We start from the raw sequence: 12,135 nt of genomic DNA on the forward strand, positions 1-12,135 counted from the left end.
CGGGAGCGGCTGGGTGGCGAGGGACGGAGCGCCAGGTGGCGGGCCGAAGAGACGCGCGGCGGAGTGCCGCGGGGCATGAGGCGGGGGCGCGATGTCGGTGCCGCTGCTCAAGATCGGGGCCGTGCTGAGCACCATGGCCATGGTCACCAACTGGATGTCGCAGACGCTGCCCTCGCTCGTGGGGCTTAACGGCACCGTGTCCCGCGCGGGCGCCTCCGAGAAAATCGTGAGTGGCCGCGGCGCTGGGGGCGCTCCCGGGGGGCGTGGTGCCCAAGCCGCCGCCGTCGCCGCAGCCCCCGGGGGCCCCCGCCCCCCAGTTTCCCCGCGCTCCAGGTTTGGGGGCGCCCTCGGGGTACTGGACGTGGGGGCGGAGGAGCCCCTGGACCTCCAGCCGTCTCCGTGCTGTTTATTATTGTTATTATTACTAGTGAACAGTGTTGGAGTGGCAAATGGGCTTGCTCTAGCCGGGGCGGAGGCGGAAAGGGCTGCGGAATTGAGCCGCGTCCCAATTGAGTGGGGCGGAGCGCGAGGGTAGTTTGGGGGACTGGGAAAAACCCTGTCTCTGAATGGGGAAGTCTCGGGGTCTCCGAGTGTCTCCACCGTCAGGATATTTGCCTGTTTGTGTCTCTGAGCAGTCCCTTCAAAGCTGTCTCTCCCCTTCATCAACACCCACTCTCGCCCCCCCTCTATTTTTTCCCCTCTGTTTTGCTCCTGTATTTCTATGTCTCCGAGTCTCTGTCTCTGTTACTCTCTTTGACTTTGTATCTCCTTTTGCCTTTATGTTTTTCTCTCCACTGCACAGGACCCCCCACCCCCACCCCAGGATTTTCCTCCTCACTATGCTGAATATTTATTCCCCTAATTCGCCCTAAGAGACAGATGGGTATGACTGGGACAGGGGTTGCTACTGCCCCTAGAAGCTCCAGGATGTCTCTCTTCCCTTCTATCACTTTCCTCCACCCACCCCCTCCACTGAGCTTTGGGGGTGGAGTAGGGGACTCATTTGGATTAGTAATGGTGGTCCTGGGAGAGAGGAGGGGGCGTTCTCTGCTGCAAACTTCCCTCAGCATCTTCCAGACCTGCCTCTCCCCTTCCACTCCATGCCCCTAGTAGCGGTTTCCTATTCTATTTTTGGGGACCCCTCCCAATATGTGGGGCTGGATTGCTCTGGTTTTGGTCTCCCTGCTCTTGTTCCCTCAACTTCACCAGCTCCCTGTTCAGCCTCCAGGGGCCCACCACACTACTTCTTTTTCTCCCCTCCCTGAGAGGAAAGACATCTTTGCTCCCAAGGGTTGAAAGCCAGCAGAGAGGGGGGCACCATGCATTGTGTCCAGGCGCTGTACAGTTCCTAGAGGGAACTGTATATGGCCGTTGGCTTGACATGGGTAAAGGCTTTTAGTTCAGTTTTTCAGATTGAAGCCAGTGTGTGGAATGGTGTCTTTCTCTCTGTCACATTGAGCGGTATTATGTGAGTATGCCTTGTTTTGTCTGTGCTTCTGAGTGTGTGTGTGTGCATGTGAGCAAACCCACATGCATGAGTTGGGGGGCAGGAAGTTCATGTGTCTTGCTAGTGTAGTGTCTTCATGTGTGTGAGTGTGTCCTAGAATGAGTGTGGGTGTGTCCTTGAGTGAGTGTTTTCGTGACTATGGGTTGTGTGTGTTAAATGATTGCCTATCTGCATATGAGTTGTATATGTGACTCTGAGCTAGTCCTCTTGCTTTGCCTTCTGAGGAGGGAGAGAGCAGTTATCTTATTGAAATCAGACGCCATATTCACTCTCCCACCAGCTATGGAGTGTGAATCTGTGTAACTGTATGCACATATTATGTGCAGTGCAGCATATGGTGTGTCAGTATGAGCATACGATGTATCTGGGGAATGTGTACATATGTGTGTAAAACATTTCTGAGTTAAGATTTTGTGTGTGCACATGTATGTGCAATTAAGTACATAAGCATGCGAGTATTTTGTATGCATATACGTGGGGTGTGTATGGCTTTGTAAATGTGTGGGCTTATGTGCAAATCTGTGAATAGGTGAGTGCCTGCCTTGTGTGCGTGTGGATGGATTCCATGTGTACCATGTGCTTATGTGTTTTCTGTGGGTGCGTGAGTGTATGTGCCCTAATAAGCTTAGTGTTCACTCTAGTTCATCCTTAGTTGATAATACCACAAGCCAACACATACATGAAATCTTTCGGAAGTAAATACCTCTCCCATCCTTAACACCTTTCCCAAATCTTAGTCTTACTAAGCCTTGCAAGGAGGGCTCTGCAGAGTGCTAAGAGACAGGGGTAGGGCCTGGGACGGGGCTGTAACTTGCAGGTGCTTTAGAAAAGGTCTTGGGAATCTGACAGACCAAGGTCAGAATTCAGACTACCCCCCAGCTTTGCACTATGACGCTGTTGACTCTGGGCCAGTGACTTCACCACTCTGAGCTGCAGTTTGCTCATCTGTGAAATGGGAATTCATAGTGCACAGTACTGTTTTGGGTAACAGATCTACCATCTGGCTTCTCATCCTTCTATTCTTCCATCTGTTGCTCTATTGATTCATCATTTCATGCCTCCTTTCCTCCCCCTCCCTCCTTCCCTCTCTTTATCCTTCTATTAATCTTTCCATCTCTCCATGATCTATTATCTGTTTCTCCAGCTATCCTTTGCATCCATCCTTCCATCTACCTGTCCTTCCTTCCAGCTATAATCCATTATCCAACCATTTCTTCCTCATTTGCCTTCTATGCAGCCATCCTTTTATCCATCCATCCATTCATCCATTCTTCCATACATTTTGCTTATTCAACAAAACTATTTAGTGCGTCTTCCATACCATGCATATATATGCTTGAAGGTCCCCAACTCACTGCCTGCCCTGAGTTAAACATATTGGGGGTGGGGGTAGGGACCGGGTTAAAAAATATTTGGGTTTGACTTCTGGCCCTGTAACTTACTAGTGGGTGATTGGGTGCAATTATATTTCTAAGTTCCAATATCTTCACTACTCAAGGAGATTTCAGAGTTCCAGGTAGACCATAGGACCCATGAGAAGATCTGTGTTTTGCTCATTTCTGAACCCTAAGGCCACAATAAATATGTCAAGTGGTTGAATCAATAATCACAAATAGGATTTACAAATTCTACCTTCAAATGGAAACAGATGGCTGGATGCATAATAGGTGTTCACTAAGGAGGATTTGCTTGATTCCCTATTGTAGCCAAACTCATAATACACATGGAATAAATACCTGTCAAATGTCTAAATAATCTCTCTTCTTTTGGATTAGGGAAAACAAAGGAAAGTACAAGCATGTGCTCAGTGAGAAGGAGCATAAGAAGGTTAGAGCATCAACATGGGTAGGCTGAAGGGTTCTTGGAAATTCCCAGTCATGAGGCAGAGGTTGGATACCTTATGGATGGTGTGTGGCTTCATAAAGGCCCTCAGTGGTGAGGTGGGGATGAATCCAGATCCTCTGGTCATTTTCATCTTTGGCTTCCACTCCCCAAATCAACCAGGAGCAGCAGCTTAACATTTTAGGAGATTCTAAAAGATGGTGTTATGGACCATCTCTGGAAAGGAGTGAGGAGGAAGCTGCCACCACTTCTATCTTTAGCCAGCTCCCAGCCATAAGCATCCCTGTGGGATGGCAGACATTGGCGGAATGGCTTTTCACCTGGGGGTCATAAATCCAGAACAGACTAAGAGCTGTCAGACCATCGCCAGCAGCTGCCGTCTTTATGGGGCCTGAAGTAAGTTACCTGTGTCTCATATGCTCTGCCCTTCTTCATTCCCTCCCCCTTAAGGGTTGGAGGGAAGGAAGGGGATACTGAGGAGGGAAAGGACCTATTTCTCCATGGGAAGTATGAGGACTGTCTGGGCAGCTCTCAGTAAAAGGCCCTTTGTGGGCTTTCCCATAGAAAACCAACACTCAGAATCTATGGTCTTTTTGTTGAAGAATTCTTGTGGGGAGGGAAGGCCCCAGATACTCAGATATAGTCAAGAGAGGCCAAGTGGCCCTATGGTGACCGGCAGCTTCACATCTCTGTGGTTCAGCACAGCCAACACTTAGGGCTTCATTGTGTATTCCATGCTGGCTGGAGGCTTCTCTCCTTGTCGTTACCTGGAACCAGGGTGATGGAGGCTTTATGGTGGTCTGGTCCTCAAGGGAGGTGAAGGAGGGAAAATCCCCACTGATTGCTAAAGGTTTGCTCTGAAAGGGATTGCTACATTTGCTTCCATTTCACTGTCAACAGAAATCACACAACTTATCCAACCCCAAAGTGGGTGGGAAGTGTGGGCCTTCCATGGCCTGGATCAAAAGTGTGACTAAATATTATGAACCACTGTAAGTACTCCCCCATTCCGCTGGCCCCTCCTACTCTCATCCTACGTATCAAGCATTCTATTAGAGGGCGTCTGCATTTATTCATTTACTCTATTATCCAACAACTCTTTATTGAGTGCCTACTATATGCCAGCTACTAGTCTAGTTACGAAGGATATGACAATGAACAAAACAAACAGAGGTTCTTGTCCTCATGGAACTGACTTTCTAGGGCAGGGATGGGGATAAATAAATAAGCAAAAAGATAAACCTGTAGTATTCCAGATGGGTGCTATAACGAGACACAGAATAGGGCCTTCCCCAGTGGCTCAACGGGTTAAAGTGCAGCACTGTGAAGCTCACTGCAGCCACTTCAGTGCAAGTTCGATCCCTGGCCAGGGAGGTGACCCACATGGTGTGGCAGACTTCTCCTGTATCTCCCGCTGCTCCCCTCAGTAGTGTACTTCGTGGATCCACCTGTTCTGTTCCCCACTCTGCCTTTGGTGAATCCTCTCACTGCTCCTGCACTTCTGGCCTGTACCCCAGTTCTGTATGCATAAATAAATAAATCTTAAAAAAAATAAAAGAAAGCAGCACAGAATATGGAAGCCTAGTACATGGTGAGTGATGGGCTGTTAGACTGTGTGCTTTCTGAGAAGGTGACAATTGAGTGGATATCTGAAGGTTCACATCTCGGGGTGGGGGTGGGGTCACAGAAGAAACAGCAAATGCAGCTATGTCCTGAGGTGGACATATCTGATGTGTTAGAGAAACAGATGGCCACCGTGGCTAGGGCAGAGTGAATGAGGGTGGGGGAACAAGAGGAGATATGGGCAGTACGTGTCAGGAGCCACATCACTTTTGGGGGGGCACTGTAGGGATTTTCTACTTAGCTTGTAGCGTACCATCTAACCTGCCCTGCTTTCACATTTCTGTCTGCTGCACTTTTAACCTTCTAATATACTCTGTGTAGTTAATATCTTTTTGTCTAATTCCTCACTATAACTATTAGCTCTGCTTTTTAAAAACATTAACTTTTGTTGCTTTTTGTAGTCCTAGCGTTTAGCACAGGATCAAGTATACAGTAGGTATTCAATACATATTTGTTTAGTGAGTAAGTGGAATACCAGGGAGCCTGCTGAGTGGAGGAAGGGTAGGACTTGACTCATATATCCATGGTTTCCTCTGGCCTCTGCCAGGGTGAAGAAGAGGGGAGGGGCAGACTGTGGAAGGGGAGGGCAAGAGCCAGGAGATCAGGGAAGAAGCAACTGCATCAGTTCAGGTAAATGATTATGGGGGCTGGGCTAGAATAAAGGTCAAGGAAGTGGAGAAAAACAGGTATATTGTAGATTTGAACCATAGCTGCCTTTCACAGGCTTCCCATTGTGAACTTTCTGCTTTTACTTCAGTACTTCAAAGTGTAAGAGAATATTTATTGAGCATGTACTTTGTAGTGGGAAGGGTCCTTGATTATGAAATACAAAGATTACTAAAGCCCCTAATTTCAAGCAAATCTTGTTACCATCTAGGTGCTTGTGACATGATGTGGTGTGAGAGGTGAAGTATTATGGCACAGAAGATGGGCAGCTGCAACCAGCTAGAGTGTGATGTGACATCTTGGAGATGTCATTGATGAAACTGAATCTTAAAATCTAGACGGAATTGACAAGGTGAAGACAGACCAAGGGCGTCCCAGACAAAGGCTCAGAGACAAGGAGCATTCTTGTGGACACAGAATGGCTACCAGGGTTCATAGTTGCTAGAGACTTAGGTGCCAGGTTAGAAGGAGTATGGAAATGTCCTGAGTGGCCAGTAGGTTCTGGATCACAGGAAGATTTGGCCCGAGGTGCCTGTACTCCATCCTAAATGTCAGAGTAGGAGAGTTGGAGTGGTTTAGAACAGGAGAGGTATATGAAACTGCCTGTTGTATTTTTCAAGAGACCTAATAGAAAATTCTTCTAGATTATGAGTGAGAAATTTGCCTCCTTTTAACTTTTGCCTGCCTCACTGGCACCAAATCTAAGTTCCTTTCCCTGGTCCAACTTGTTAAGCCTCAGATCTTGGACCTTCTTCCATCCCTTGCTACTCTTCTTGTTTCTGCCTCTGCAACATTGAATTTGCTGTGCCATCCTCCTTGATTACCTTCCCTCAAGTCTTCATTCAGCCAACTCTTCCTCCACACTCAGATTCCAGCTCAGATGTTGCCTCCACTGAGAGCTCCTCTGACCATTCCAGCTCAAATGTCCCCACTCTATTATTTGAACCTCATCTATTTTTTGCCCAGTACTCATAATTACCTAAAATCATCTTGGTCATTGTTTGCCACCAGCAGCATGGAATTGCTGTGCAAGCAGTAACTATGTCCCTCTTCTGCATAACTGTGGTCTTCATGTTTTGGACAGCAGGTATTTACTGAATCATTCAGTTTTGCCTCTTAAGATTTTTGCTCCTTCTTCCTCCTGATGATGCCTCTGAGCCTTGAGGAGTATTTCGGTGACCCCCAACCCCAAGTCTTCTCTCAGGGATTAGAAGCATACTTCTTACTGTTTTTCTGCCCTTGTTTCTGAATGCTCCTGTTTGAGTCAATACTCAACAAATTGCCAACTTAACCATAATAGTATGGAGTAATCTTGCCAGCAGAGAGCCGAGCAGAATCATCCCTGACTTGTGACCATTAAATCCTTTTATACACCAAGTCTTGTTTGGGGAAGCTGTAGACACAGCAGTGAACAAGAGAGACTCAGTCTCTTCCCTTACTGATATACTGAACACAGAATTGTGCAAATGATTATATAATTACGGTTTGGTCAGGCCCATGAAGGAGATATGGAGCTGTGAGAGAATACAATTGGGAGGGAATAGGCATCAGAGCCTTCCTTGAGGAGGTGACATTTGACCTGAGTCATGACAGATGAATAAGAATTGGGCAAAATCAGATTTGGTAAAGGAGACAAAGAGAGAGAGAGAGAGAGAGAGAGAGAGAGAGAGAGAGAGAGAGAGAGAGAGAGAGAGAGAGAGAGAGAGTGTTGGGGTGGGTTGGAAGGTGGCGTGTTTGAGGTAGACAGGAACTTTCTGTAAGTGTTGCTGATGACTTTTCTGGACCCAGTTCACCCCAAGCTTGATGCCAATACATGGAAATGGCTTGAAGTGCAGACTTTGCCCATCCTGTCAGCACCATGGACAGCTGCCAAGGGAATGTGGTCTGGGCCTGGGGGTTCTTTAGTGACTGATTTTTTCCTTTTCCAGAGGAAGCTCTGATTTCTGCTTCTTTGTGTCTTTCATAATCCTGGCATCTTTCTCACCTCCGACTTTGGTGGCTGATGCCTCTTTGTGAAGCTCCAGTGGGGAGCAGCTGTGAAGCTGGACAAGGAAGAAATGCGACTCTCTGGGGGAGGCCCTGGCTCTTTGAGAGAATTTGATATAGGGTTGGGTGTGTTTGTGTGTGGGAGTGAAGAGACTGCACTTGGGATATGTAGGGGGCCAAACTGTTTTCCAGTCCCTGTCTGTCCCAGTCTAGGTGCTTTTCTATTTTTAAACTCTGTCTTTTGAGTCTCTCTTCTTCTGTCTCTGTCATTAGCTATATTTCTCTGTCTCAGCTGTATCTACAAAATGACAGATATTCAACACACATTTGTTGAGTGAATATTGATGATTACTTCTCTGTCTGCCTGTGTTTTGACTCTGTATTTTGACTCTTTGGTTCTTCATACTTCAGCTTCTCTCTATCTCTGTATATCTTTCTTGGTCTCTAAATCTATTTTGTCCTCTCCGTACATATCTGACTTTTTGTCTCTGACTCTGTCATCTCTGTCTCTCTATCTCTTTCATCTCATTTGCAGTCTGTGTGTCTTTCTCTCTGGGGTTCTGTTTCTATACCACCATAGTTGCTGTATCACAGTCCAGGATCCTGACAGGAGATGGGGGAAAGACTAGAATTCTTAGTCCTGATAGGGCTCTTGAGGCAAGACAGTGCCAGGGCCTGTATTGGGTGTTGGGTAGTATTCAGTGAGTGCGGCAAGATGAACTAGACCAGCATGAGCCTTCAAAGGTTCCAGAATGGACATTGGGTATCTGCATCCCTGGGGATACTAGTGATCAGGCCTGAACTACAGCAGGAGCTCAGGGTGGGGGTGGGTGGTATGTCCAGGAGACTTCCTGCCCTTCAGTCCTCTCTTCTCACCACCATCCTCCCTGCTGCCCAGGAGGGCATCCCTCTAGGACCCAGCCACCAGACCCTAGTGCTGGCTCCAAGATGGAACAGCTGTCGGGGCTGCAGCTGCAGAAGCTCATTTTGAACAAGGGAGATGATTGCAGGAGTGATTGGAGGAGGGAAAGAGAAGGGGAGGGTAGCTAGGGTCAAAGAGGAATCAGGCTTGATTGTTAGCTGCTGCCGCAGTGGGTGGTTTGCCCAGGAGATGGGGAGGTGGGGAAATGGTCGAGGCTGGAAAAGGCAGAGGGAGGTTTGTCTGCCCACCCATGGGTCCATCTGTCCCCACTTCTGGTCCTCACTGTTTTCAAGTTTTTCTGCCTGGCTTGCTCTTTCCCTGTATTTCCTCATCTCTGTCTCTCTGCTTGCCACTCTGTCTGGATCTCTGAGTATCTCTGAGCCTCCCTTCTCATCCCTCAGTGTCACCATCATTATCAGAAGCACAGCTAAGGTTCAAACAGTCCTGAGGAGTGCTATTTCTTTTCTTGTCATTTCTGCGATACTCAGGGACTGGAGACAAATAGAGCCGGCAAATTCCCAGGAAACAATGGGATCGTGTCCTTCAATAAGGGAATATTTACAAAGATATCTCAATTAGGACTAATTAATTAAGCGAGCCACTTCCTCTGCCCTCTCTCCTACCCTGCAGTCCTGAAGCCTCCTGGGAGAGAGTCAGCCAATGAGTGGATGACAGACCCGTTGCTCAGACAGTGTGTCAATGTTTAATTTATAACAACCTTCTCCCCGATGCCCCATCAATCCATCCAGAAGGGCAACGGGCCACAGGCATAGAGACTCAGGCAGACCCCCAGAGCATGCCGAGGCATGCGCACACATGTCGAAACCTGCCATGCATGTCAGGGCATGTTGTAGTATGTTTGAGCACGTTGGGTGTGTTTGCATGGCATTCATGTCTTTCGTGTAAGGAGAAACCAGTGGCCCCTGGGCGTGTCTGAGCCCATGGGACATGTTGGAATGAGGTCCTGTGTCTCATGTGGGGAACATCGGAGCACAGCATGCTTGGTGTGTCAGGGCGTGTGTGCGGCCCGTGCTCATGTGCTGAGCGTTTCTCCTTGAGGCGTGGTAAAAAGTATGTTTTGAAGGTCTCCTGAGGGGGCTAGCAGAGGCTACTACCTGCCACTTCTAGGAAGAACTGGTGAGCCCCCAGCTGCACTCTGCCTCGTCCTGACGCCTTCAGCAACTGGTGGATCATGAGGGGCCACTTCCAAGTTTTGAAGTATGTTTGCTTCTCTGGCCTTTTTATAGCTTCCCTCCTCAGTGCACTGTGCCGGGGTTCCCAGATCCCCACTGCAACAGCCCCTTAAGGTTACTTCTTAACCTCACCTCTGCCTGACCCTTTTGGCTGCACACAGGGGAGTTACTAGTGTAGAGGGAAAATGTTACTTTCAAAATTGTATTTTCTAGTTATGAAGCCCTCAATATAATGTTCAGTCTGGACTTGAGTGACGGAAAGGGTGATTCAGTCTTCTCATAAAGACAGGTTTGATGATGCAACCTTCTATGTAATGCCCAAAGATATAATGTAGCCTTCAATATAACGTCAGGTCTGTTGATGGAGCCCTCAGGGTAATGCCCATAAGTGTGATGCAGCTTTGAATATAATAAGTCTGATGCATCCATTAGTGCGATGCCAGGGTAGTGTTGGGGCCATAAACATAACTTGAAATGAGACTTAGGTTCTGCAGGCAAACACTGCCTGGGACATTTGGTGCAGTGAGAAGAAAGGGGAATTTGCTCATTCTGGTGAATATATTCTCTGGCTATTCTGGGAGGCCAGGATTCCCCAACCTTGCTGGCCAATGCTGGATCCATTAGCCCTTGTAAGTACCATGTGACCTCAGCAGGACACCAAGCTGATTAGTAAAACATAAATTCTGCAGGAATATTTCAGGACTGACTGCAATGCTAATGAGTTACTTGGGGAGACCTGAGAGGGCAACTGACAGAATGTACCCAGATGTCAATTCCTACTGAGAGGAGTGGAAGAAAGTTCATGCAAACAGGCAGATGAGCACAAATGGACATAGAGAATGATCCATGAAAGGGCTGGCAGTTTTGAGAGCACACATAAGTTACATGTTTGTGACTTCTGAGTAGACATATGCATGTGTATGTGACCAGAGTGGAGTTCAGAAAACTGCTTATTTGCAGGGAGGCATTTACTTGTGTGATGGGTGGAGCAGTTTGTGGGTACAGGTGACCCACAAACATGGCAGTAGAGTGATACCTGCCCACGTGTGCTCAAGGAGAGAGACAAATAGATGCAGAGACACTTGGCATTCACATGTAGAGTTGCAGATACCGTTGGCTTGATGACTCATTGTGTAGTTTTGGGAATGGGGTGCCTGTGAATGAAGGGGTGCTCGTGGTCACAGACAGCTGCACAAGGTGCACGTGCTTCCAGTTGCCCACAGGTGCACAGGTCATTCTGGATTTACACAAATGTGCACACGTGTGCATGACTGGTCACAGATGTTTACAGATGTTTCCAGATGTTCTGTATGTGTCCAGAGCATAGATGTTCACCATGCCTGTGGCTAAACATGGATTTTCACAGTCACAGAACCCCCATGGACCCCATTATCTACAAACCACTATTTTGGGCTATGAATAACCCAATGTTCCTCCCAAATTCCTTGGACTCCTGGAGTTGCCCCAAATTGCCCCCAGGCTCTTTTCAGAGGACTCCTGAAAGCAAGTCCACAGCCATGCAGGACCCTGGGTGGCCCAGCAACAGCCTCTGGAAACACAGAGCCCTGCACCCAGCATCACTCTACTGGCTTCCTAAGCTGAGATTCTTGCTTGGTTGACACTGCCCACCCATCAGAGCTGCTCCCGGTGGCCAGTGCGTGGAAAAGGCTTCGAGGGCCATCACGGGGAGGGCCTGGGGCATGTGAAGGACCACCAGTACCAGTGAGTGGAATGTGGTTACTATTATGAATATTCTTCTTGAAATGCAGAGATCCTGCTGGACTGTGGTGATGCCACACAGGTAAACTGGTGGTTGGAAGCCCATGGGGATTACAAGTGAGATGAACAAATGTACAAAATGAAGAACTATGTAAAAAAATAAAAAAAATCTAACTAAAAAAATAATTCCCAAAGGACAGGGTTTGGAAAGCTTGTAGGTTGCTGACATATAAGGTCTTAGGAGAGCGGAAACATGTGCTCAGTGGAAACATGGACGCTCTGCCCTCTTTCCCCGTATCTTGCTCTGTGCACCTCTTCAATCTGGTTGTTTCTAAGTTTTATCCATTTATAATGAACTGGTAATTTAGTAAGTTAAAAAAAAAAAAAGAAGAAGAAATGCAGAGATCACGATCCCTTGTGTCCAGTTGTCCAGCCCTTTCTCTCATCCCCCTGTTTGTCCTGGCATCCACTTGATGTCCCTTCAGGCTTCCTGTTTCATCTGTTTCTCTACTGCTTTAGTTTGAGAGACTTAGTTCTTTAAAGCCCTAGTTTCCTCTCACATTGGTGGGCTCCTCCTTGTCATCTCTTTTCCATTTTCATTTGCCTCCAAGCATCACAGTTCCGGCCTCTTTGCCTTGGGGGTGGGTGGGTGTCAGAGAGTCTGTTCAGAATAGAAA

The 12,135-nt window shown here is 47.7% G+C and overlaps 1 protein-coding gene across 3 annotated transcripts in view; it reads left to right on the forward strand.

The window, feature by feature from the left end:
• Positions 1 to 12,135, forward strand: part of OLFM2 (olfactomedin 2) — a 61,313-nt gene that overhangs the window by 16,128 nt on the left and 33,050 nt on the right. The window contains exon 1 of one of the 3 annotated variants that reach the window (XM_012729803.1): positions 7 to 226. The exons of 1 other annotated variant lie outside the window; for it this stretch is intronic. In XM_012729803.1, coding sequence (XP_012585257.1) covers positions 92 to 226 — 135 coding nt within the window. In that variant the 5' untranslated portion in view covers positions 7 to 91. Of the gene's footprint in view, positions 1 to 6; positions 227 to 12,135 lie in introns of those variants that run through there. One more of the 3 variants, XM_012729805.1, reaches the window with a different exon arrangement.

Source organism: Condylura cristata, unplaced genomic scaffold (assembly GCF_000260355.1).
Source record: "Condylura cristata isolate star-nosed mole 26May11 unplaced genomic scaffold, ConCri1.0 scaffold00025, whole genome shotgun sequence".
NCBI lineage: Eukaryota > Metazoa > Chordata > Mammalia > Eulipotyphla > Talpidae > Condylura > Condylura cristata.